The 27,358-nt window shown below is 51.6% G+C and overlaps 1 protein-coding gene across 1 annotated transcript; it reads right to left on the reverse strand.

Moving 5' to 3' along the window:
- Positions 1 to 1,478: 1,478 nt before the first annotated feature.
- Positions 1,479 to 20,254, reverse strand: CNN2 (calponin 2). The gene is made up of 7 exons (XM_073324320.2): positions 20,098 to 20,254; positions 9,526 to 9,647; positions 7,091 to 7,157; positions 6,173 to 6,310; positions 4,363 to 4,479; positions 3,561 to 3,707; positions 1,479 to 3,083 (listed from the first exon to the last, which is right to left on the reverse strand). The coding sequence occupies exons 1-7, from the start codon at positions 20,158 to 20,160 to the stop codon at positions 2,820 to 2,822; spliced, it is 918 nt and encodes a 305-aa protein (XP_073180421.1). The 5' UTR covers positions 20,161 to 20,254; the 3' UTR covers positions 1,479 to 2,819.
- Between the last annotated feature and the right edge of the window lie 7,104 nt (positions 20,255 to 27,358).

Below are 27,358 nucleotides of genomic sequence, written 5' to 3' on the forward strand. Positions count from 1 at the left end.
GTTATACTGCTTTATTCCTAGACCTGTGCTAATCTCACCTCTCAGGAGCCCAATCTATTACTCTAAAGATTAGTTATTTACATCAGAAGGAACGTCCCACTGTTCTGACCGAGTAGCATTACACACCAGCTCTGGACAGGGGCTGTGCAAAATGCAGGACAGAATCAGGCCTGAAGGCTACTGCTCACATGCACCTCAGTTACCTTGGAGAGCAAAGCCAAGCAGCTTAGCACCACTTCCTGTAGAAAAGAATCAGCTGATTACTTTAAATAAGTTAATTCAGGGACAATATAGCTGTAGGACAGCAGGGCAAGGGCAAATATGGCATGGCCACATGGTTTTCCCATAGGTAATGCCAACCAATCCATAGCCATGCCTGTTAGACAAACTCTCCACCTGAAACGGTTCACCAAATCTCAACCAATGAGCCAACCAAGAGTGGAACCCAACTGTTCAAGAGGGGCATTATTATACATCATTACCTTCCAGAAGAAATTTTTAAAACCCAACTCCTGCGTGCCCCTGTTGTTACTTTATTGCCAGACTTGCAAGATTTAAAGTTTCTTGAAGCTCCAGCTCTTTGAGGCAGGCAGTTACACATGAGAGTATCACCTCTCTTTTTTAGGAGAGTTTCTAACTTCATGGCTGTAGAGTTAAACATAAAAAAAGTGAACTCCCTACAAGCTCAAACCACAAAAAAGCAAATAAAAAACCCAACATTCAGTAAAAACCTGATGTTGAGGCCAGACTCCTAATTTGAGTACTTGGCACTACTGAATTCACTGATCACTGTTTGTGCTGGTTGCTTTTGGCATTTCAGCTTGAACAGTGAGTCTTCACTTTGATTCACAGGGCTGAAGAAATTGGCTTCTGGGTCAGGTGAAGGGTATTTTATTTCTAGACATCTTCAGCATTAAGGGAAGAGCACCACCTACTGAGATAACAGCAGGAAAGCACTGAATGGGAGAGACAAGGTCTGATGCAGCCCAGCCTAGCAAGATCCCCACCTAAGATGGTATTGAGTTAAGGAATTCCCATGAGTTCAGGTATATAACTGAGCTGCAGGTGTTGGGTTTAGTTATCTTCTAGCATCAGGTTTAGTGGACCATGAGAAATGGAATGTAAACTGACCAATGGGGAAATCTCTCTTCGCACTCCAGGAGTTCCCTTAAAGATACCATCCAATAAGGCATCTCACTCTAATTTGGAGTGTCAAGAATGTACCAGGGAGACTAACTTAAAATATTTGAGTCTTAGGGCAGCTATTGAGAGGCAGCCAGTGACCAAAATGAATGTCTTATTTCAATACTTAAGGGGAGAGGAAAAACAAAAACAAAAGACCCCACACTCTGCCTTTGGAATCCGAGGCACATCCCAGTGACCGTGCCAAGTGAGAAACAAGTAACTCCGTACTTCTGCAATGGAGCCAGGCCTATTTGTTATATACTTTTAAAAAAATAAAGTCACAACAGCTCAAGTCTTATCTGAAAGCTTTTATTGCCTATATTCAAATATTACAGTTTCACATTTTATTCAAAAAAAGTTCTAAGCTACCTTTACAAGGACAGTAGCACCTGGGAAGGACTGTGCAGTATTTAGGTTATCCATACGCAGAAGGAAGTCTCTGACCTCTAAGACACAGCTGTGGCCGAGATCCCATCTAGTTCTTAAGGACTTGTAATTTACCAGCAGTGCAGTGTTGTTCCCCACCTCATCCTATAGAGCACAGTATGGCTGAGGAATGCCCAAGTTGACACACTGATCAGGAGGCCACATACAAATGCAACTTTAAAAAAAAAAAATATTCCTGATGGTTTAAATTAAAGGGGGAGCCAAACATACAAAAGCATCTAACATTTGTAAGGATCCACTGTCCTACCAGGGCAATGCCTACACAACCAAGTATCCCGCAGCTGGCTGTGCAGATGCAGCAGTCTGCCTGAGTACTAGCAACGACAGGATCAGCTCATAAGATTCTTCCTTCCCTCTTCCCTTCCAAGGGGGGAGGCAGAGGGAAGGGGAGAGAGGTGAGCCACAAAATAAGAGTATTTTAGATATTAAGTTAAACATTTGGTCCCTAGGATGTCGCCAAGGTACTTTACTGTCCTTGCCTCACTTTAAAAGTATATACACACACATTAAAAAGAGAGCACGAGCCTTTTAGAGCTTCACTTTTGGCATCATAAAAAGGCACAAAAACAGAATTCCTTGGCCCTTGAGCAAGATCTCCAGAAGCAGAAAGAGCTGGCAAAGGCTTTACCAGAGCCAGTGTGCTAGAAGCCACCTCTAATTCCCTTTGAGATTTTGTGACTTCACTAGCGTAACCAGGAGTCATTGGGTAAGGCCTGCGGTGCTTGATGCTAACTACAATAGCGTTACAGGAATCACATCAGAGCATGAAGAATAAGCAGCATCCTTGCAACACAGGACTGCAATGCTAGAAGGTTGCATCCTGTTTGCGAGCAAGTTCCCCACTCCACTCCCCCCACCACGAAACACACGTAGCCCCAGTGTTTTGCTGGTATGAGTCTCCCTGGATGACTAGAAGTGGACTCCATCAGCATTTAAAGGCCTGCCTTGTTTGCATTCTGCAAGTTGCAAGTGACAGGCTGCACCCCCAAAGATAAGAGATGCCCCAGGATTTTAAGAAGCCACTAACTCTCTCTTCTAGGATCATGGGATTTTCGTCTGCTCAGGAAAAAAGTTTAAAAAAAGGTACAAAAAGAGGCTATAGATACTGGAGTGTTGCCGGCAACAGAGATCTGAACACGAGCTGGCCTGGGGAGGTGGCCGCCTTGTGGCCAGGCAGGGCCCAAGGCTCAGTAGCCCTCCTCTTCTCGGTAGTAGTGGTACTCGGGTGGGTCTGTGCTCTGGTCGTACACTGCGTTGGCCACGTCACCAGTGTTGCCCTGGGGACAGTACTTGGGATCGTAGATCTGTCGGCCCAGGCCAAAGATCTGGCCGCTCTGATTGGCTCCCTGGTTGGAGCCCATCTGGAGGGACATGGAGGTGTTGTCGCACTTCTCGGTGCCCATTTTGGTGTCGTAGATGTGTCTCCTCGTGCCAGGAGCCGTCATGCCCACCTGAGAGACCAGATTAGTTGTGGTAACAGTGGCAGCTGGAAACCCCCATTGGGGATTGAGCCCCCACTGCATGAGGGGCTACAGATCATAGCAAAACCCTACCCAAATAGCTGATCTACCTAGACTGCGTGGTGATGGGGGCCAGGAGGGAGTGTACAGCTTCTGTTTTAGATGTGCAGAAATGGATGCAGAGATTAAGGAACTTGGGCAAGGTCACACAGGGAGTCTGTGGCAGGGCCAGGAATCCAAATCCACATCCTGGTCCAGTGCCCTAACCACAAGACCAGCTCTCCAGCAATCAAGTAGGCACCTCTGGTGCTTTCCTGGATTTCACCCAGCTGCCCAGTCAGGCATCTACCCCCTTTAATACCACCCTTAAACCCAGATGTTCTGTGCTGAAGAGACTCCAGTCACTCAACTGGCCCCTTTTTTTATGTCCCCACAGATGGCTCACCAGGTCCATGACTGCTTGCTTACCTGGCTAGCACACTTGTTGGTGCCCATCTGAAGGCTGATGGTGGAATGGTCCATGGGGGCCAGGATCTGGTTTTTGGGATCATAGAGATGTCTCCTGGTGCCGTAGGCTGTCATGCCAGACTGGCTGGCACACTTGTTTGTGCCCATCTGTGGGCAGAGTTACACAGAGAACTAAAGTTACAGCCCAACCGAGTCTGAAGCAGGCTCCCCCCGTCTCAAATAAGTCTCCTCTCCCCCACTCCCATACTAAGCACAATGACTCATGGCTCAAAGGCAGCCTTCTGACCTTCCTTATTTAGAGGGGGGTAAGTACGAGGACTCCCAAGGGCAGGAATTCTCGCCCTGCCTCCAATAGCATGCTTTCCAGTGTTCTTGTATTATTGATTTCACAACTGTCCCATCTCCAATTCCCTACAAGGGCAACCCTCCAGGTCCAAACCTCTGTTGGTGGGGAGGAGGGAGTCTAGTACAGTCCTTCAGACCAGAGTACCTGTTAGATTCACACCCCAGCCCCCCAGGGCAAGAGAATGGACATGCCAAGAAGGCCAGGACAGCAGTGACAATCCAGGCAGTGAAGGAGATGAAGGGCACGGGGCAGTTCTACTTTGTGCTGGATGTTTCATATCCAGCCTGTAACAAGAGAACATCCAGGCTATTAAGTCTTTTGACCATCAGCCATATGCAGTGGCAGCGAATTCAGGTGTTAAAGGGATAACCAAATTTCATGAGACATGCCTTCCTACCCCGTGGCCCTGCCTAGCCCACCCCTGCCCTAATGGGAAGGGCACAGCAGCCAGTTCACCTGAAGCCCAATGACACACTGGCCGGCCTTCATTTTTGCATCGTCAAAGTTCCTCTGTTGTTTCTCCGAGTATTTCACCCCAATGTCCACGTCGCTTTGTATCCCCTTGGTCTTTGCCTGCAGCAGAGAGAAGGGCCCGGGGGGGGAGAGGAAGAGGAGAGTTAGAACCACTGAGTTCTGTCCCTGCATAGAAGAGGGTACTACAACCTAACGTTGCAGTCAGTCAACATACAGACTCAACCCCAAGAACTGCCAGGCTAGAGATGCAGGAGGTTTTATATCCCATACGGAGATGGCTATTTGTTCACTTCCTGCACAGCACCTTTGACAGGGCGAAAGGTGTTTTACAGTTCTACAAGCTATAGCCATGAAGCAGAGATCCTTTATCCACCGCAGAAATGCAGCTGCTTATGGGGTGGAACGTGGCAGATTTGCCAGTGGCGCAGAGACAGCTTGGGACAGAGCGTAAGGACTCCATGCTGCAGAACAGGTCAGATGCTGGTCACTTGCTGGTGTGAACTAGAGTAAATGGGGGATTCGTTAACAGTAGGGGACTTCAGTAGGCCCAGCCAGAGGTTATGAGCCTACGACTGGAATTGGTGGGAGAGATTCTGTGGCCTGCAACATGCAGGAGGTCAGATGAAATGTGGTCCCGTCTGGCCTTCACCTCTAGGAGTTTGATGGTGGCCTCTGCAGGCCAGACATGGTGACTTCCAGTGCACACGTGCTAGACGCGGCATTAATGAGCCTGCCAGGGCTAGCGTAGTAATTTAAGGAGGCAAAATGTAGTTACCCAAACGAGAACTTAGCCAGGACACCAGGACAGACACCTTCATCCTGGTCAGAGGAGCTATGAGACCACATCCATTATGTGTTTATCCTAAGGCAGCCACTGACCTACTTTCTACTAGCTTTATCCTTCATCCATGCAGGGTATAAAAATCCAGTCACCACAAGGCAACACCTTTCACTAGCTGCCCCAGCCCAGAAGGGCCACTTGCAAAGCAATGAGCACACACCTCAGAGACCTGGCGCCTCATGGTTTGGGCCATGAGCGACAGCTTCAGCCCCAGGGTGGCCAAGCCGCCACTTCCCCTACAGCCCTCCCACAAAGCAGCCTGCCTTTGGTTACGGAGGCTTCCCAAGCTTAACAGAGCTGCTTCCTCCCCCGACCCCGAGCTCGCTGGGAAGGCTCCCGGCTGCAGCTGGCTCCATGTGCTGGGGTGAGATCACTTCTTCCCACCACCCAGAGAACAAGAGCCCCATGGGGAAATTTGAGCCTGGCTTTGGCTTTAAAGCCAGGGCATTTTGGAGGAGGGAAGAGCTGCAGCTCTACTGTCAGGAGGCCTCAGTGTAGCCACTTCCTTTGGCACCCTAGGGTGCTTGCGACTCATCCCCCCCAGCCACCCTCACCCCAAACCCATGGGAGCTGGTTGGGCTAGGAGAAGGAATGACCACTCCTGCCCACAAGCCATATGGGACAGATCCCGTTAGACACCAGGCTGGGTCCACCCCTGCACAGTCAGGGTCAGAGGTAAAGCAGCTGGTGCAGGCTACTGCAGCCCCAAGAATTAACCTGACTCACGTTCCTGCTTCAACAGCCACTACAGAGCTTTGCAGGGGCACAGAATTACCAGGGCGCAGATCTGCCCTGGCTGTGCCCCCCTCCAACCTCTGGCTCCCCCTGTCTCCATATGACAGGCCACCATACCAAGGGTCTACCAGGGTAGGGGAGGGTGCCTTTCATAGTTCCGGTGCATCAGCCGAGATGACTAGGGCAATGACAAGTCAGCCTCACAGCGGTACTCACCATGCCTGCCAGAGCCAGCAGGCACACCTGCACCTGGGTCATGTTCCCGGTCTCGAAGAAGTCGTTGGCTTCAAAGAGGTCGACGGGGTTCATGCCGTACTGAACCATGGCCTTGATGAAGTTGGAGAGGTTCTCTAGCTGGCAGGGAAGAGAGACTGATAAAGACACAGGCCGCAGCCAAAGGGGGCCAGGGAAGGAACCCGGGAGGCAGCAATTAGTGTGCCCTTGTTGCCAAGAAGGCCAATGGCATTTTGGGATGTATAAGTAGGGGCATAGCCAGCAGATCGAGGGACGTGATCGTTCCCCTCTATTCAACATTGGTGAGGCCTCATCTGGAGTACTGTGTCCACTTTTGGGCTCCACACTGCAAGAAGGATGTGGATAAATTGGAGAGAGTCCAGCGAAGGGCAACAAAAATGATTAGGGGACTGGAACACATGACTTATGAGGAGAGGCTGCGGGAACTGGGATTGTTTAGTCTGCAGAAGAGAAGAATGAGGGGGGATTTGATAGCTGCTTTCAGCTACCTGAAAGGGGGTTCCAGAGAGGATGGTTCTAGACTATTCTCAGTGGTAGAAGAGGACAGGACAAGGAGTAATGGTCTCAAGTTGCAGTGGGGGAGGTTTAGGTTGGATATTAGGAAAAACTTTTTCACTAGGAGGGTGGTGAAACACTGGAATGCGTTACCTAGGGAGGTGGTAGAATCTCCTTCCTTAGGAATTTTTAAGGTCAGGCTTGACAAAGCCCTGGCTGGGATGATTTAGTTGGGGATTGGTCCGGCTTTGAGCAGGGGGTTGGACTAGATGACCTCCTGAGGTCCCTTCCAACCCTGATATTCTATGATTTGAGAAGGAGCTCCCAGGGTGGCTAGCGATCAGCCAGGCCACCCTCGCTGTAAAGGAAGCAGCCAGCACGTACCTGATGCCAGGTCTGAGCTGAGCGGTTGATCTTCCTCACTGAGCCTGGCTGCAGCTTGTTCATGAGCCTGGAGAGAGTGAGAAAGAGCTGTAAGAGCGGATGCCAATCACACAATGTGGAAGCACATTTCCAGCCACAGTGGAGTTGCACAAGCATCTCTTCGGAGGTTCTTGTTCGGCTGCTTTTAAACAAACAAGCAGCCGTCAGAGATAAGGGCGTCCACAAAGCTAAACAGTTAGCAGAAGAAATGATCATCCCTAGACTCGCATACAGCGCTTCTCATCCGCTCACAAAGCGCATCACAAGAGGGGGGCAGCATCATTCCCCACCTGTGAAATGGAGGCAGAGAAAAAATTGACTTGCCCTAGGTCACCCAGCAGGTCACTGGCAGAACTGGGAATGGAACCCAGGTCTCCTCGGTCTCTAGCCACTAGGCCACACTGCCTCAACCTTGGGCTACACACACAAAAAAACCACCACACAAACAACTTATCCCAGTGTAGCCACGTCAGTCAGGCATGTGAAAAAAAATAAATAAAAATAATTAAAAAGGTACCCCATCCCCAAGGATAGTGATGATGACGACAAAGCCCCAGCATAGACGGCAACAGAGGCCAACCCTGTTCAGAATGGTGATCCTCCTATCCCAGCAGGACCCCTCCTTGTGGCGTACGCTGCATCTACACTAGCAGGCTCCACCAGTACAGCGATGCCGACATGGGCTGCATCTACACTTCAAAGCCACAGTCAATGCAATATTAAAACCCCAAGTCTCTAAGATTCAGGCTAGCCACACTACTTATTATGGGAGTCGCTCGGCGTCCCTGGCACGGGTTATTGTTCTAGGCACAGGACGCACACAGAACACAAGACTACATTAATTCAATGTTAAGATTTAAACTCACACTTAAGGAAGCACGGATGTTATGGTCCCCAGAGCAGCTCCTGGCCGTGCTGGCCTTGCATAGGAAAGCAGTGACATGAACACTATCAGCAAGGGAGTTTGGAATGGCAAAATGCAAGTTCTCCCTGAGCTAGCAGGTTGTGCCACATGGCCCTGGGAAGGTAATTTCCACCTGGTTTCCCCTAGCAGGATCATCATCATGTTCCTGACATATCAGTCCCCCAGAGAGAAGTCAGCCCTAGTTTCACTTACACCTACATCAGGAGCATTACCACCACTGAGAATTCACAGCCCTGTATTTCCTGGCATGTGTGGTTAGAGACTAATGCAATATCCTTGTTATGTATTTACTCCCTCTATTTTGAGCTTCAGCCACTTTCAGCAACAAGATTGTTACCAGGATCTCCGATTCCACCCACCCCCAATCACAGAACCAAGACAGAGTCATTAGAGGCCAATAAATGGATAATAAGCCATTCTCCCCTCTGACACCCTGTCTGCTAACCAACAAAGGCTGCTTCAGAAGGAATCCTGGAACAGTCCCTCTTGCTCCAGGCCCTGGGAATGGCCAGGCTCTGCTGCATTTCTTTGCAGAGGCAGATCTGAACCCTGGAACATTCCCATCTTTCAGATGCTTTCCTGGAACTGGATTTTCCTCTCTTGCTGTTTGCAGCTGCCCAGACTATTATGAATATCTACAATCTGCTTTTGGAGATCCTTGGAGAGATGCTAGAAGAAAGCAAAGCATTCACTATTCATGACACTGGGTCTCCAGCACTTACTGAATTGCCAGTATGTGCTTAGGGTTACTCCAGATGTGACCCTGCTCCTCCCTAGGCCCTCGACACCCAGGCCAGGGGCTCCAATGCTCCTCAAGTCAATTCCCTTTTAAATTAGCTCTGGTATCCCCTTGGGCACTTCTGCTAAGTGACATCTCACAGCCAGGAGCAGGATCCTCTGCCATTGCATTTGCCAGCCAATCCCAGAGCACAAGCGCTTGCCTGGCCCTAGTCCAGCCAACACCTCCGCCCAGAGGCCAGCCAACCCACCTGCATCCTAGGCCAAGACTGGGAGTCTAGCTCCAGGCTCAGGACTTTTGCAGAGACATCGCAGGCAATCACTGAGCCAGGGCCAAACTCGTGCTTTAAGTGCTGGTATCATTTGCTATGGGGCAAGAGGGGCAGTTAACGCCTCACCCAGGCTGGTCACAGCTCTGCGTGCCCCATTATATCCTCCGCTTCCCTCCCGTTCTGCCTTTGCCGTGTATTAGAGCTCGCATCAGGGCCAATATGCTGGCATGACTTTGCACATCTCCAACGTTTTTCTGAAGTGGCACCGCTGGCTTTAAGCCTCCAAGCCGGTCTGCAGCTCCGGCTATGGCCCAGTAATGCAGGATGGGTGCAACTGGCCAGCAAGATGGAAGGACATGGAGCTCTTCCCCTGGATGGCAAGGAGAGGTCAGCGTTCACAGCCTGCTGCTCCATCAGTTCCCCCCTGACCAATGCAGACCCCTGGGCCCTCACAGACTCACTCGCAGAGGATCACTCCGTCCTTCAGCCCCAACTGGAAATCGGGGCCGATCTCCTTCCCGGTGATGCTCTCGATCCATATCCTCAGCTCAGCCTCCTTCTGGGGGTCGTACTTCTGAGCAAGCTGGGAGGAGAGCAGAGAATGGAAGAGTCAGGCAGCTCTTCGCTGGGTCCCCTGGGCTAGCCACCCCTCCACCCACTGCCCACTTCCTGGTGAGCTCAGCCACAAGGCCACATTCCTGCTTGCTGCACATGGGTAGCAGACAGCACCTTTCAGTAAGGGCTGCTAGGACACACGACCATGGGGGAGAGAGAAAAGAGAAAGAAAACAAGTGAGACTCCATGATCAGAGACCTCTGGGAAAGCTGAAAGGGAGACAGGACAATACCGGGGCCACCTCGTCTGAGCCAGATGTATAGCTCCCCCACGGAAAGGGTGGGGGTAGCATGCAAAGCCAATGCAGTCCCCCAGCGCAGGCTAAAGCAGCCTCAAGTTGCACCCCGGCTACAGTGGTCCTCTAGTCTGCTCCCCAGCAGAGCCCATATAAACAGGGTACGTGCCTGCCCCAGCCGTGCCCACTCACTCCCAGATACTGACCCATCCCCTCTGTGCCCAGGGCTGGTCAGTGCGGAATCAATACCTTGGCACTGCCCAGCATGTGCACCAATGGGAAGCTGGCCATCAGGTATTCCTCCGCTGGCTGGCACTGGTGAGTACTGCGTTACCTTAACCCCACAGCCCCTTTGCAGCAGCCTAGCTAATGTAAAGGGGCCCAGCTTCACTCTACCCCAGTGTGTAGCAGCAGGTCCCCCTGTAAGACACAGGCCAACAGGAGCGTGGGGAGGAGATCATCATCAGTGCAGGTCAATGTCACATTAGCATGGCCACTGGAAAGACTTGTCAGGACACAGCTCCCCGGAAGGAGCCTTAATGGTGGCAAGAGAAAACAAACCCCCAAATCACTGCCAGGCATTTTGCCGCTAGACCCCCCTAGGGGCCCAACGTGCTGAAGCTAAGCAGGCTGGAGAACAGGGCCCAGCACCAGGAAGGGGCTGTCTGGATAGCACCAAGATACTCGGTCAGCTACCACTTCCTGATGCACAGGAAAGCCAGGCCAAGCAGGAGCTCAGCAACGAAGAGATTAGTACGAGCACTGGTGGTCCCTCAGCAGCCAGCCGGGGCAGATCCAGCAGCATTTACGTGCATGGGGAGTTTAACAACTTCCTTGTTTGCTTGGTTTTGACACATGAGGAAAAGGCTGGTCTTTACTCTAAGCTCTAAAATCCCCCTCCGCACGCGAGCGAACCCAGCCAAGGCAGCTCTGGGCTGGTTCCCACTGGACATTTTCGGAAGCTTGGGTCAGATGCGACGGCATCACGTCACGCTCTTCCCCACCCAGCTACCAGACAAGAAACGGTACAGCCTATGACAACGAGGTCACTAGACATCACCTGTCGCTTCTCAGGAGACCAGGGGGAACGTTGCACTCCTCCTGCCCAAATCCCAGGCTGGCCAGTTGCAGTCTGTCTCCCAAAATCCCCTGCTGCACTTATTGGCTCGTCCCTCCTTCCCCATCACAGAGACACGACTGACCCCTGCAGTGCCCTGCCTTGGAATGTTGCAGACAAAGCGGCTATAAAAAGCACAGAGTGATCATTACAAGATAGAAGCTAGCGAGGAGGACAAGGCCTTGAGGTTAAGACACCGGGCTGCTGGCATGATTGACATCCTGTGTGAGCCAGCACAACTTAGAGCAACTCACCGCTCATCAGTCTAGATGCATCTTCATCTCGTGCAATTGCTTTATTGCATTTAGTTCGGCCTTTGCCTTGGTGCAGCAGGTCTGGAAAAGTTTTGCTTTTGTTTAAAAAAAGCCAACTGGTTTTCCAGCTTGTTTTATTTTAAACGGTAGAAATTCAGGTCCTGTCTCTTCAGGAGACGGAATGGCTGGAGAACTGGTACAGAGATGGAGTAGGAAAAACACACCTGGGGTGGGCAGGCAGCTTTTAAATGCACATTAATCTGTAAGCCTCACTTAGCTCAAGTGACTGCACCCGCTGGGGAGAAAGGCGCTCTTTGTTAAAGACTCGAGCCCTCTGATTCAAGGCCCGGGAAAGCGCTGCAGTCCCCGGCAGCCTCACAGCAAGACCGGACTGCGTTCGTACGGTAAGAGACCCAGCAAAATGACAGGGAACTCCTCATGCCTTTCTGAAGCAGCAAGGAGTGTGCCCAGATATGACCTACCCTCTTCCGCAGGTGACCTTTAATGCTGTGGATTAAGGTCACCCCACACCAGCACGTGAGAGGCTGGCTGTATCTGCCTGCCATGGACACAGGGGACACAGATAAGAGTCTCCTACAGTCTCTCAATCCTCATTTGCTTCCACCCCATCCCAGAAAAAGGCCACTGTCAATAAAACCTGAGCCTACAGATCAGGGTGGCATTTGCTATGGGGGCAATTGTCTCGCCACCCTCCTCAAGCAATATCTTGCTTTGCCCCCAAATTTTTTATAGGTCTGTATCTTCCAGTCTGACTTTGCAGGTTATAATATAATCACATATCTTGCTCCCGACACCCCAGAATTTCTCCTGAAGTGCTATCGCTGTGATAGACTATCCAGGATCTTGGTGCACTGGCATGACCGGCAACGGGAAGCTGGGCAAGATTCTGCCCTCTTCACCCAAGTCCCAGCACGCTCCCCCACCCCACAGCTAAGGTGCACAGGCCCAGGAAGAGTGTCACTCAGGGCAAGTCACAGGAAAGGGAGCAGCAGGACTGATTCGTGTCCCCAGTCAGCTTTGTTCAGGGGTCCTCGCTCAGACTTGACTCGGGGGGTGGGAGGGGGTGAAGGAGGGAGATGGGACTCCTGGGGTCTATAGCCAGCATTGGAAAGGATGCTGTGTTTAGCAGGTACAGCCTGACACTCCCCTGCCCCCCATCTCTAACACCAGCCTCCCAGGGGAGAGGAAGCCCTAGAGGCCTCAGCACTGCAGCCCAAACCACTGCCCTTGGGGTCAGGGCCAGACTTCCCCTCCCTGCAGCCCAGGAATGTGTCTCAGCAGATTCCTTGGGCACCATGAATATCCCAAGAATGCAAAGTACCTTGTTTAAATCAAGGCCAGCTGTCCCAGCTGCAAGCAGCTTTAAAGAAGTGAAGGAGACAGCAGGTCCCTGCTGCCAGAGGAGAGTCATCAGCATGTCAGACACCCTCTCCCAGCTGCTACTAAGCAGCCTCTGTTAAGGGCTCGTGCCCAAGAGCACCTGTCAGAGACAGGTGCTGGAGGAGCTGCTGGCTGCTTCTGGAGCAGGGTTTAAGGCTGCATATATATCAGGCAGAAGAAGGCTGCTCGTTTGTAGAGGGCTAAGTATAACCACCCTCCACTTAGTGGAGTCATTAAACCTAGAACCTTTGACACTAGAACCATGGGCCTCTACCTCTTCAGCTAAGGGTGAAGCTTGATTAGATGGCAGCAGTAGTAGGCTCTTATCTTTTTTAGAGGAGCCAGCCACTAGTGGGTACATGACATTTAACTACTGTGTCACATTAGATACTTACAACGCCAGTCAGTTCCCTGACACTACAAGGTCAAATCCCAACAAGATCAATTCAGCACTTCCAAGACAAGCACGATGCAGTTTAGTGCGTGGGTGTCTCCCAGCTATGCAAAGCAGAGTGTCCCCTCTGCCTGGGGGAAGGTCCCCTCGACTTGACAGTCTCCTTGGAGAAAGTTTCCCTCCTCTGGCTTTGGGGGTTGCTTGTAGTCCTCCACCCTAGAGTTGACTGCTTGTCAGTGGTGCTCTGACTGCACAGAGCTTAAACATCACTTTTCATCCCAGCTCGAAACTAGACTTCCATGTTCAACAAACCCCAGTAGTCTGCAGAGGTGGAGATAAGGAAGGGTGAGATCAGCCTCAACTGATGTAGGGCAAGGATAGGCATGTTAGCCCAGCTCCCCTCTATTCCAAGCCCAGCTCCCTGGGAACACTACAAGTTCATTGACTAGAGTCTTCTGGCAGGGGCAGGGACAGGGACAAACCCCTTGATGAACCAAGAGAGACTGAGCATGGAGCACAGAACACAGTTGGGCCCCATCACTTTCACGGTCATAGGATTTTAAAAAGGTTACTTTCACGCTTTGAAGCGATTTAAATCTATAATTACAACACTGAAATTTCAGAGGTCCTGACCCAAAAAGGAGTTCTGGGAGGGTCACAAGGTTATTGGGGGGATGGGGGGGCCTGCAGTACTGCAACCCTTACTTCTGGGCTGCTGCTGGCGGGGAGATGCTGCCTTCAGAGCTGGGTGCCCAGCCAACAGCTGCCGATCTCTGGCCGCCCAGCTCTGAAGGCAGCGCAGAAGTAAGAGTGGAAATACTGCGACCCCCTTGCAATTCCCTTTTGGTCAGAAGCCCCATTTGAGAAATGCTGGTCTCCCCCATGAGATCTGCATAATAGAGGGTAAAAGCACACAAAAGACCAGATTTCATGGTCCGGGACAGGTTTTTCATGGTCACGAATTTGGTAGGGCCCTGCTCACAGCCTTTGCCTTGGCTGTGTGGTTGCCTCCAGCCAAGGCAACCACACAGCCCAGTTCATCTGTACTCCCATCTGGGCCTCTCTACCTGCTGCTGAGGACTTGGCAGGTTGAGCTCACAAGGGGGCAAGCTCGGTGATGGAGATGCAGGGGCCAGGAGAAGAAGGGCCAGATTTGCCAGAGAGAGTCACACCTACAACAGGGCCCAATTCCAAGAGAGCTTGGCTCTGTCCACATTGGGGGCCATAAGCTGCATGAGGAGAGCAGAGCTCTCCTGGGAGTCTGGTTCCCGGTCGCTGGAGAGAACCCTCTGGCAGCCCAAGCATACTGTGGGAGATAGGAGGATCTCGCTCCCAATCTCAGCTCTGACAACTCCTGCTGCAACCCTTGGGCAAGTCACTTCATGCCACCTCAGTTTCCCTGTTTATAAAGTGGGGGGAGATAATGCACTATACCAGAGGGTAGAAGGGTATGAACGCGTTGGATCAACTGCAGACTCCCAGCTCCCCACAGGCAGGAAGCAGCACCCATGGAGAAAAGGGAGAGTTTAGGTTCTGGAGAAGCCCATGGAAGATCCAAACCCCCACCGGATTCAGAGCACTGCACTGCTGCGAGGTCACTAGCTGCCCAGCCCGAGCGAGGGCTGCTGAACACCCTGCCGTGAAATGCTCAGCTCTGATTTCACAACCTGCTCTTCATTCCCTTTTCAACCGGTGAAGGGGACTGGGGTGCAAGGGGGAAGGGGAGACCTTTTGACAGCAGCAATGCAAGGGGAGGGCACTTGCTCAACACATACAAGAGGCATTGGAGATCCTAGCCCCAGTGGTACGGGAGAATCTAGCACTAATCCACACCCCTGCTTCTCCCCACCCTGGCTCTTGGTGCAGCTACTCCGGCATGTAGAACTGATCCACTCCCAAACCCACTCAAGATCCAGGGCCTTGCACTGGCCTCTGGATGGGAGCTCGTCTGATGGAGGAATCTGAACAAGTCTGCCAGATTTCACAGGGCCCCAGGACAAATCAGAACACAAGACAACACACAGGACCAGGCTGGGATCCTTCTCACCCAGCACCAGCTGCTTCAGACAGAGGGGCAGCCCGCAAGTGGAAGAAAGTTACTTGGGGAAGTTACTTCCTAACCCTCATCAGTTAGTGGTTGGTCCGTGCCCTGAAACATGAAGGTTTAAATAAGCCAAAGCAACGTAGCCTCTCCAGCGTGACTGCGCACGCACGCACACGCACACACGGCAAATGAGAACATCTAATCCTTGCTTCAGTTCCGGGACCGCACTGCTCCGGGTTTCATCTGCCTTCCCAGCCCCATGGGTAGCACTAGCTGCTGTTTAGCTACCGCAGACCTATTGGAGCAGGCACCATTCCCTTGTCCTGTGCCATCCCCCAGTATTTATCACGCTCTAAGCTCCTCGGGGCAAGGACGGTTTGCACAACAGGGCCCTGATCCAGTGGAAGCTTTAAAGATCGCCTCCATGGTCATTTAGAAAGCCGCCCTTTCCCCACTGATCTAATCAGGAGAGCCACAATTCCAGGAACCGACAGACAAAGAACAGGCAAGATCTTGATCATCCAACCCCCTAACCGCAGAATCCAAAGTGAGCAACGCTGACAATTTGGATAGGACCCTCTGAAGGCGAGAGATGTTAATTCATATTGGCACTAACAACCCAGCCCAGCAAGAGAAAGCTTCCCATGGAGAGGGACAAATATGACATGTTCCCCAATTGCCAACATTATCACCTCCCCAAGTTGTTTCTGCTCCAGCTTGCAAGGCCAGGGGAACTGTTCTGATTTGTGCAGGAGGGAGCATGTCAACATTCTGCAGTTAATGCTGCAAAGTCTGAATTCTTCCCCCTAGACTCTGCTGTGAATCTGGTTAGGTGATAGACTGATTTGACCCAGGGACCGAGGGAGCTAATAGGGTGGGGGGGAGGGCGGGGGAGGAAGAGACAGAAGAGGAGGAGACAGACAAGCTGGCCCCAAAAGCAAATTCCACAGATTCCATTCTCCAAGGACTTCTACCCTTAGAAAAGTTGTACTGATTTAACTAGATCAAAATCCATGGTGCAAATCCAGAATGTCAAACTACTGTGGGTGCCAACTCCCTTGAGGGTGTAGCCGACTGAACTGAACTAAGCAAGGATTTAACAGGTTCAAGGGCATCTACTTTTAGGGGTTGGTGCCACGGACTTGGACCTAGTAACACCAGTGCATCTTCTCAGCTTCAGCAAGGCCTAGGCACTGCTGCAGTGTCGGGGGGGGGGGGGGGGGGGGGGGGGGGGGGGAAGAGAAGAAGAGAAGAGTGCATGTTTAAGTTGACTCCCAGTCCTTTCTCCCTGACCCCCACCCACCCCCAGAGGAATAGGTGACTTTGCACAGAATGGCTGTTCCGCAGCATCAGGCATGCAGGCTGGCTTCACTTTTCTGTTCTTCAACAGGGTTACTGCTGCCAGTACAAACCGGGGAAGGGGAGGGGTATGTCAGACACACCGATGGAGTTCCCCTTCCCTCCCTTTATAGCATCGTCCCCTTAAGCAACCTAGAGCAGAAACTGCCTGTCCCTTGGGCTCTGCTGACTAGACAAAGGGTTGAGTCAAAATTGGGTCTAAGCGGTCATGCTTTAGTGATCACTCATCCGGGTTAGGACAGAGCCTTGTGGTGGATTCTCTTCTAGATCTCGGTGCTACACAGCCACTGCAGATATCTGTCCTGCTTTTATGGGGGTTATAAGACAGGTCACATGGTTGATAAGAATTAAGCGACTAGCTTGATGCTAGCCTGTCCCATTGGCTATAAAAAAAATCCTCACTCAGCTGCGTTTAGAGAGGACACCCATGATGTGCCCACATTTGTAGGTTACTTAGTGTTCAGCCATCACATTGCCTCCATCTTGTGCAACAACCCGTCAGGATTGGGCCATAAGGTTTAGCGAGAGGCGTTTACGAACAGAGGCCGTGGAAGGCTGCAGAGAGAAGAGGCACCTGCCTATTCAGCACCTAGCTCTGACTCAGCCACCGTATTACAGATCTGTACACAGGAACCTGCTCCCAGAGAGCCCTCGGCAGTGTCACATTAGCAAATTGAGCAAGCTGGTCCCAGACGACAGGTGCAGAGGAAACATGCCACATCGCAGCTGCAGCAGGAGCAGACCGAGAAGGGAAAGATTCCAGTCCCTTTCAGCCTCTCTCCCCCTCCACACAGGAGCCCTTGCTGGAGCAGAGAGGGTGTCACAAGTGACAGAATCAATCTGAACTAGATGGGGAGATACCAGACGTTCACACCTTTGCAGAAGGCAGCTCTGGTAGCTGCATTTGCACTGGATGTTTGAAGTGAGCTGTAGCCCACAAAAGCTCATGCTCAAATAAATTGGTTAGTCTCCCAGGTGCCACAAGTCCTCCTGTTCTTTTTGCGAATACAGACTAACAGGGCTGCTCCTCTGAAACCCAAGTGAAATCTGACTCTCCACAGCTTCACCAATGGGGAGCACTAGTTTTGTGGGTTAGCCACAGCACTCTAACCCCCATACGAACCGGTCTGGATGAGACAGCTACATAAATGCCGCCGGCAGCCTGTCTATGCAGGCACCAGTGGGAAACTTCCTTGTTTACAGTGACGTCAAGGAAGGCCCCTTAGGGCTAGATGAGAAGGTGGTATCAGTTGCTCACTGGTTGTTGCTGCATATTGTAATGGGCTAGCAATTCCCACTTCCACCATAGGCCGGTCCGGAAGTTGCATAAACTGCTTGTATTTTATTCCAGTAGCACTTCAGAACCTCCATCAAGGATCCACAGTAGTAGCCACTGTGCAGATAGGACCGTCCCTGCCACAGACAGGCACAATGTAGGTAAGATGCCAACAGCCACTGATCCCACCCGCCAGCCACTGATCTCCCAGTGCTCCACAAACATTTAATTTAGACTTTGAGAGGTGGCCCAAAGTCATCCCCATATTCCTGGGGAAAGCGAGGCATGGGGTGACACCAGGCCAAGGCTATGTCAGCATCACAGCAGGGATCAGAAGCCAGGAATCCCCACTCCCAGATCCATGCTCTAACCTCTAGCCCACATTCCCTTCCTTGGCAGTTTAACTTGGGGAAGGGGAGGATCCTTTTCCTCGGCACCAAGTGATTTGTCGGAGAAGGCCTCCTGAAACACTTCTGGAAGTTGCAGGTAGCATAAGAGCTAAGATGGGCCCTAGACACTTAGTTTATTACATCATTATTTAGGTCAGGTGTGTTTCTCAGTGACTATAGCAACACATTGATAAATGGAGGCCAAATTGCCAAGGAAATAGAGAACTAGGTCCAGCCAGGGGTAAGAAAATCTGGTGGAACAAATATCGTAAGGTATAATAATAATAATAATGAAAAAAGCCTTCCCTGGAACATAGCTAGTATTTTAGATTTTAATTACACTCAGAACACGAGCAATCCAATCTGTAAATTATAGGGATTAGGATTACACAAACAGGCAGCCAAGAAACTGCACCATATTGTCCCCACACCTTACCCTGAGAGGAGTTTGCTATTATAGAAAGACACGAGTCTTTCCATCAAGGCTCAGTCCCATGGCTTGTTTACTGCCCACACCTGCACGCCATTGCCTAATAGCCTACCTTCTCAGAGGGTTTAGTCTGTGCTCTGGTAGATTTCTCTTAACAGAAGGAAGGATTTAACCACTGTCACCCAAAATCTGGAGTTACCCTATGTTCCCTAGGGCCCTCAGCATCACAGCCAGCTACAGAACCAGCTGAGACCACTCCCGGTTCAGAGGGAGGGTCAGTTCAGGCCCAGAAATGTAGATTTTATAGCAAGAGAGGGGGCTTTTTTTGGGTAAACGAGAAGAGACAGTTTGCATGTCAGGATTTCCCTGCTCAGTTTAGAAGTCAAACTGGGACAGAGAAGTAGAGCGGGAAACTGACTAGAAACAAAAGTGAAAGTGACCAGTTTTAACTTGGTCCAAGAGTAGCAAAATGCAAGATAGACTAATGGGGCCAGAGTTCAGATGTTAGCAGTAACAAAGGGGGAGAGGAGTTTAAAGTTATAATGTGCTCAATAAGCCCACCAGGACTAAGATATTCAGCTAACTAACATGGCTCCAGGGTCAGGATCAGATGAAAAGGGGGAAATGGATGCTCTCAGACTTGTTGTGGCAGACAGAGGACTGAAAGGCAATGCCCCCAGCCTACCCAGCTCAGGCCAGAGGAGCAGGCTACGCCCAGCTGCTTCCTCCCACATTCCCACCACCATCCCTTTGTGGAAATGGGCATCCCCCCAGAACCTCAGGGCGCCTGGATGCAGAGATACATTTGACTCCCCTTGGCCACACCCCCTCAAAGCCACTTTATAGGCCCTGTTAGCAGTGCTTAATTGGTAGCCAGAGAGCTGCTGGGACACAAGTAATTTTTTTGCTTTCATAACTGATGCAGCAAGCCCAGAGGTGTCAGGGCTAAGCCCTGGCACGAATTAAACACTGCCCCTTGGACAAAGCCAGGCAAGGTTTTGGGGGGTGCTAAACGTGCACACAACTGCACCAGGACAGAACCTGTCCTTGCACCAAACACACTTGGACCCAAGGAGCCGGGCCAGCCCGGGAGAAACTGCTGCCAGATGGAGCCTGGAACAGCCTCCTGGGACCAGTGGCAGGGAGACTTCCTGCTCCGCTCCTAACTTTGGGGGCAGTGGGAGGTGCGGGCCTTCTCTGTCCCCAGAGGCCACACGCCGCTGCTGAGCCCAGAAAGGGAGCTCCCAGCCCGGGCTGAGGAAGGGGGGGCGGAAGAGGAGATTGGAGGCAGATTTCCCCAGTGCCAGCAGCTGGGACCGGGCCAGGGCGCTGGCTGCGCGCGAAGGACACAGCTGGGAGAGACCCGAACTGGAGAGTCTGGAGCTCGCCTGCACCCCAGGGCGCACCGGGGCGCAGCTCCCCAGGGCGCACCGGGCAGCTCCCCAGGGCGCACCGGGGCCCCGCTCCCAGTCACATCACAGCCCCGCTACAAACTTTTCTGGCCAGCCGCCAGCCTCACCCTGCTCTTGACCTCCGCGGACAAGCCGTAGGACGGGCCCTTGTTGAACTGCGAGCTGCTCATGCTGCGCTCCGGGGGCCGCTCTGCGCCAGGTCCGGGGGCCGCGGCGCGTACAGGAGACTCCCTCGCTGTGCTCCGGAGGTTTTGGCCGAGCAGGGCACCGCCTCCTCCCGCTGATTGGAGGGGAGTTAAAATAGCCTTATAAGGGCAGGAAAGCTCCGAATTCCTGCAGGATGGGGAGTTTCCTGTGTGTGCCCCCCCAGTGACCCCCGGGGTCAGAGCTGGGGGCTGCGCCCCCCCTTCCAGCGCCGGCTCCGTTCCCGGAGACTTTGTCAGCCTGAGAGCTCGGCAAGCGTGAGAGACTCTCTGGGCTCTCTGGCGGGGGCAGATCCCAGGGATGGGATTTCCCACAGGTTTGGGGGGGTTGATCCACCCCCTCCCCGCGCCCCCCAGTCGCTCAAACACACACACACACACCCTGCTTCACATACCAGACACCCAGCCCTGACACGCAACCCGCCTTACCCACACACACCCTCCCCTTCACACGCCCCCCCCCCGCACTGATACACAGCCCACCCATCTCCCCAGACACACCAAATGTTACACTCACCTTAGAAACAACCCCCCCCACACACTCAGACCCATCCACCCTAGAGTACAGCCAACCCATGCCACGCCCACCACACTCACACTCTCTCACACACACGTGCGTTCACAATCCCTCATGTCCAGCGCTTAAGTGTGTAAGGAAGAGGTGCCCGGGCTCAGGCGAGCCCAGATGTGCCGGGACTATGAACTGCCAAGCCCAGAGGTGCCAGGGCTCTCAGCCCTGGCCCAAATTAATCATTGCTTATATCAGATGCTCTGGGCACCTCACCCAGACACCTGGGCGTACCCGACCCCTTCAAACACACAATGATCCCTACGAGCCCGCCAGCCCTCCTGTGTACACTCAACCCCCTGCCCCCTCCCTCACACACACTATAGGGCTGGGCATGCTGCAGTGATGGATGCCGCTATTCACCCCCTTTTTCCCCACACACAGGGGGCTGTCCTAATTCATCCACAGAAAGAACAGGAGGACTTGTGGCACCTTAGAGACTAACCAATTTATTTGAGCATAAGCTTTTGTGAGCTACAGCTCACTTCATCGGATGCATTCAGTGGAAACACAGTGGGAGATTTATATACACAGAGAATATGAAACAATGGGTGTGACCCTACACACTGTAAGGGGAGTGATCAGGTGAGGTGAGCTATTACCAGCCGCGGGGGGGGGGGGGGGGGAAGGAGCCCACGCTGAGGATGGGGTATGCCCCAGGATGCTGATTGCCTTCCCAGGCATACCAGGGCAGTGAGCTCATTCGGGTTAGAAAATCCTCTGGGCAGGGCTGGGTGAGGCTTCCTTGTGCTACCAGCAGGCTGGACAGAAAGTTGCTTCCAATGGCAGGAAAAGGTGATCTTTCTACTAGAAGCTGGGGGTGTTGGCTGCATCCCATCCAGCCTCCCCCTTTATTATTCTGTCTCCACTGAACACCTCCAACGAGACACTGCTGAGCTTGAATTAATCTGCAAACTAGATACCATTAACTTGGGTTTGAACAGAGACTGGGCTTCGGCTGGGTCATTACACAGACTGAATCTATTTCCTTAAGTTACCTACCCTCACACCTTCTTGTCAACTGTCTAAATGGGCCATCTGGATCATCAGGACAAAAGTTTTTTTCTCCTGCTGATAATAGCTCATCTTAACTAATTAGCCTCTCACAGTTTGTATGGTAACCTCCAACTTATCTGTATGTATATATATATATATCTTACTATATGTTCCATTCCATGCATCCGATGAAGTGGGCTGTTAGTTGCTAAGGTGTCACAAGTCCTCCTGTTCTTTCCACTGCGCTGGACAAACCCCAGCCCAGCCCCCAGCAGCTCCCAGTGTCAATCAGGTCCCAACCACACACGACCCATTTATGTGTCACTTTCGCAGGGCGACAGAATTAAGATGGGTTTCAGAGGAGCCACCGTGTTAGTCCGTATTCGCAAAAAGAAAAGGAGGACTCGTGGCACCTTAGAGACAAACCAATTTATTTGAGCATAAGCTTCCGTGAGCTACAGCTCACTTCATTGGATGCATTCAGTGGAAAAATTAAGATCGCTGTTCTCAGGAATAAGCGGGTGTCACCCAAGCATGTATCAAGGAGTGTATCATAATGAGGGTGCGGCATGGGAGGGCCGGGTGACAGAACAATGTGGGTAGGTAGCTCCATTTCTCAACAGACCTGATCTTACCACTGAGACACCATGGCCTTACTCAGTTAATCTATCCCTATACACCCCATCTGATCTAATTTAATCTAATCTAATCTATCCCATACACCCATCTGATCTAATCTAATCTAATCTATCCCCATACACCCCTTCTATCTATGTATCTATCTATCCATCCCCATACAGCAGCAGGGGTTGGGCTCTGCCCCCCTCCAGAAACACATGGGGCACAATGCTGGAGGAGCAGGCAGCCAGTGAGTTCCCCACCATCCCAGGGGCGGTGGGGCTCAGGCTTTGGGCATCAGCCCTGGGGTGGTGGGGCAGCAGCATCCCCATGCCCATCTCCCCGGGCCCCCACTGCCTCCCCCAACCCTCCATCTAGGGCTTAATTTGTCCCCAGGCTTGCCAGGACTGAGTAAGTCTGCTGTGAAAAGTGATACTTGTATGTTTGTCAATATCACTTTTCACAACAGACCTGCTAGCTAGCAATAAATAAATGACAATGATTTGGATGTGTCTATGTGCATATTTATTTGGTTTTCCTAAAGCTAATCAAGTAATTTAGGAAAAAGCGTGAGAGCGGCCCCCAGCAAGAGTCAGTGGCCACACGCTGAGGCCACCAAAAAATGTGCCCTGAGAACCACTGGGTTACACCGTACCGCCATGCAGGCAGCACGTCTGGATTGCTGGGCAAGGGATGGATTTCAGTTCACAAACCCAGGTTATAGGAAGGAGAACCAGCAGCAGCATCTGATTGTTTTATGAGACAGATCAGGGCTCATCATAAGCCGGGTCCAAGCGAGAGATCTCCAGAAGGGATCAGAGTGTGACAGCTGGATCTGATGGACCGAGCACAGGACTGGGAACAAGGATATTTGCATGGCAGGAGGCACACGTCACCCTAACGCTCAGAAATCTTCATGGTTTTTTCAGAACCCGAGATAACGCTTCCTTCTTCCCTGCCAAGACTCTCCTCACGCCTATCTCTGTGTGTTCTCTTGGCCCCTCGTGAGAGTGATCTTGCCTACGCTGAACTTTTTTGTACTGGTTCAAAGCCCCCATGTAGAATCATTTCACCGGTGTAAACCATGCCCGCTCCGGCACTGCACCATCGCAAGTCACACTTAACGCGAGTGCAGCATGTCTGTGTCAGCCTGTTGCACTGGTGAAGCCGTAACAAGGAACAACGCCAGGGTTAGATTCTCATCTGGTATAAATCAGTGCAGCCTCATTGACTTCTCTGGAGCTATGCTGATTACACGGGCTAATTATCTGGCCCACTGAGCTCAGTGGAATTGTACTGATTTATGCCGGCTGGGGATCTGGTCGCATTGAATTCAATGGAGCTGCACTGATTTACATCAGCTGAGGATCTGGCCCAAAGAGCAGACCTGGCATGTGCCACAAGGCAGAAATTGATTCCCTCTTCAAAGGCCAATGGTTTTAATAATATTCATCCCCGTACGATTACACTTTTATTTCGGTGACATTTCTAAATGGGATTGAATTTTAGAACAATTTATATGAGTAAATAATGATTTCTTTACTAATTATTCCAATAAGGAACTGGACACTGACTGGCTGTCAGTGACAAACTGCTTCTTGGGTCAGCCCACGTGAGCCGTCCTAGCAGCTGCTTGGTTCTGGTGCAGCTGGGTTCTGTAACTTCCTGAGTCAAAGCTGAGTTTCTAAGCAATATGTTGCCACTTGCAGTTCCGTTCTGTACAGGTCTTTTTACTGCGCTCATCACAGTGGCATCCGAGCGCTTCCCAGTGGTGCCTGGAGCCACAGGATTAGCATTTGCCATGCGTCTGCTCTCTCATTCTCTCTCACTTCCTTGTCACTTCTGTTTAGCAAATGGGGCTTGAATAAGGAACAGGGTTTTGACTGACTATGTGACACAATGCTTGTTGGGTCACCCCCGCCGACATATCCCGGTGGCGTCAAGACGGTTCCAAAGGAGCAGGGCCACATCGCCCCCTGACCTGATGCTTGACTCCTAAGTATTACGCTGCCACATGCCACACACCCGCCCCACTTCCGTTCCACAAATGGCGCTTGACTAAGGATGAAGCTGGGTTTCGACTGGTCGTAGGTGACAAAATGCTTCTTGGACTGTAAGTGACAGGCCACTGCAACCACCAGACTCTTCTGAAGGAGCTGGGGCACATCACTCCCTGACCCAAAGCATTTGTTTGTGAAAAGTGGTGGCTCATGTCACCAGCCTCTCTCCCTTCACCCCACATTGAGGAACTAGAGGAGCAAACAGGGTCTTTTCAGAAGGTGAAGCACCCAGGAGTCCTAAAAGAATTGGTTGAGGAGCTCTTCCAGCCCACCAATGTTAATCTGTAATCAATCTTGGAATACCGGGGAAATTCCAGCAGACGGGTAGGGTGCTACTGGGCAAGCGGGATGACCCGGATAACTATTGTTCTAAAATTCAATCACATTAAATATGGTGAATTTCTAAAAATTTCACCTTACATTGATTAAACGTTATTCGGTCTTTGAATGTTGTCAGGGGCCAAAGCAGCTGGGCCCAGCTCCTGCCAGGCTCCCTGACTAACCTGGCTGGTAGACAAGAAGCGAGCTCTCCTGCACTCATCTTGTGACTGAGAGTAGCCACATCCCCTGACTGGCTGCTGGTTTAGCAGCCCTACTCATAAGTCTGACACCCAGATCAGTGGCTGCTCAATGTGTACCATGCCTGTAGCTGAACTTGCTCTGCTCCTGCTTTGTTTCCAGTCCCCACTCCAGCTTCGTTTCTGAACCTGCTCTGGCTCCAGCCCCCATTCCACTCCGGATTCTGATTTCTGGATTCAATCCTCAGCTCCACGTCTGGTTCACCTTCTGGTTCTGGCATTCGGCTTCTGTCCCTCCAGTACTGACCCTCGGCTCATTCCTGGACTCGGCCCACCCTGGACCCAGCTCTAACTGGCAGGCCAAACTCTCATTTCAACCACTAAGCCTGACCACCCATGGCCTGGTTGGCTACAGATATGCACCTGAGAACTATGATTAAGGAACTAGGAATAAGGAACCAAGTTCAAGCCAGTGCCTGAGTGGGAATACGTATTCTGTGCTCCCAGGGGAGGCAAAAGTCATTGCTAGAAAAACCCCAGACTTCTCCCCTCCACCCTTGGAAAATTCCAAGGGACATTGTGATTTACAGGCAGGGATACAAACAGAGCCACCCAGCCAGCAGGCTCACTCCTCCTGGTGATACACAGTCTCATGTGCCTCTCCCAGGAGACGACATCCAGAGCTGATTAACCTCACGCTGTTCCACTCCCAGCATGTGTGACCCAGGCTGTCAGCCTCCCTGGAGCGACAGTTTGCGACTGATCCACTGATCTGATTAAAGGGTTGCTGGTGCCCTCAGCTGGAAATCTAGTCAGTTTCAAAGAGGGTTGGATGCAATCTCAGGTCCTACACCCGCCCCTCCCTTGCCAATTTCACTGGGTTTTGCCACCGCATTTTATTAATTTATTAAATAACATTTCCAATGTTGCCATCCCTCACTGTATCTGGTGCTGGATTTAAAAAAAAAAAAAAAAGCTCCAGCTGCTGGAGTCCTGTGAGTACATGACAATCTCAACTTTCCTCAAAAAAGAAAGGGGGGGGAGAGAATAAGTTTCTAGTCCTCAATTTATGGAGAAAAGCTTGAAAATGTGACTCCTAAAGGCTCCCATGCCAGAAGGCAAATAGAAAGGACCCTGATGTTTATTATTTGGAAACAATTGATGCTTTTTAAGCCAATCTCATGATCTTTTGTGGGGGGATGACGACACTTGTGATTTTTTTTAAACTGGGGTTGGCAATACTTAGGTCCCCCCACTCTCCCCCGCTGTTCCTGTGTGAGGGACCCACACAACCAGCAGGGGAAATGGACCAAAAATGCAACATTGGGCCTTTCCTCATGCTCCCACTGGACTCATCGGGAGCAGGATCTATGGCTCCCAGAGGAATGTCAGTGGGCACTCACCCTCTTCAGCCAGGGATCTTGGGGGGCCCAGTCTGAGACACCTTTAGCTTGGTTTCCAGAGGTGCTGAGACCCTGCAGCTCCAGGAACACCAAGGGCTGTAATTATGGGTAGCGAGTACTTGAAAATCCAGCCCCGAGCTCTTTTGTACCTCTGGCCCCAAGAGCTCAATGCCTCTGAAAAAAAACCAAGGCCGGTGAAGTCTCGAACTGGACTCCCCAAAATTAAGGCAGCCTCAGGTAGAGTCAGCTTTTGAAGATGTTGGTGTTTCCTCTCCGCCGGGCAGTGGGGGAAGGGAGGAAGGACTGGATTGCTGCTCTCCTGCCATCTTCCTTCTGTGCCAGCACCATGAAGCTAAGCCCTTGGCACATGGTTGGCACTACGGAAATAAATTAATTCAAATAATTAATTAGCCGAGCACAGCAGCCCAAATTGCACATTTCAAATCCCATGCCAGCTCCAGACATCCCATAAGGGTGGGGGCGCTTGGCTGCAGGGGTTTCATTGATGTCTCTGGAGAGAACTGTAGTCACTTGCAGTTACCTCCCCAGAGATTACCCGTTATTCAAGATTTGCTGAGTCCCCCTTCCCCTTGGCACCCCACTTCTGTCAGTAGCGTTCATTCAACTGGCCACACTTGGTTCTCTGCTACAGGAGTTGAACAGGGACACCGAACAGAATCTGAGCCTGTGAGTCCGTTACTTTCAGTCCTTCTCTTCTCTCCGGTTTGACCCATTATTATGTCTACTGCAGGAGCACCTGGGATCCCCAGTCACGGAGCACGACCCCATCATGCTGGGTGCTGTAGAGACACGGAACGAAAAGATGCCCCGTCCCCGACTGCGCTAGCTAGAGAGATTTGTTCTTCCCTGCTAATTCGTGTTCTTCGAAAGGACCCAGCTGCCAGCGCTGAACAGTGGGAGGCAGAGAGCGGAGCGAGATGTCGAGAGGAAGGCTGTCCTAGTGGTTTCAGCGGGGATCAGCGCTCAGGGGACATGCGAGCC

Source organism: Lepidochelys kempii, chromosome 25 (assembly GCF_965140285.1).
Source record: "Lepidochelys kempii isolate rLepKem1 chromosome 25, rLepKem1.hap1, whole genome shotgun sequence".
In the NCBI taxonomy this organism is placed as follows: Eukaryota; Metazoa; Chordata; order Testudines; family Cheloniidae; genus Lepidochelys; species Lepidochelys kempii.

Coding starts and splice junctions, on each gene's coding strand:
- CNN2 (XM_073324320.2), bottom strand. CDS start 20,160: ATGAGCAGCTCGCAGTTCAACAAGGGCCCGTCCTACGGCTTGTCCGCG. Junction 3,708..4,362: donor AGTGTGTCATTGGGCTTCAG/GTGAACTGGCTG, acceptor CTCTGCCCACAG/ATGGGCACAAACAAGTGTGC. Junction 3,084..3,560: donor CCAACAAGTGTGCTAGCCAG/GTAAGCAAGCAG, acceptor CTGGTCTCTCAG/GTGGGCATGACGGCTCCTGG.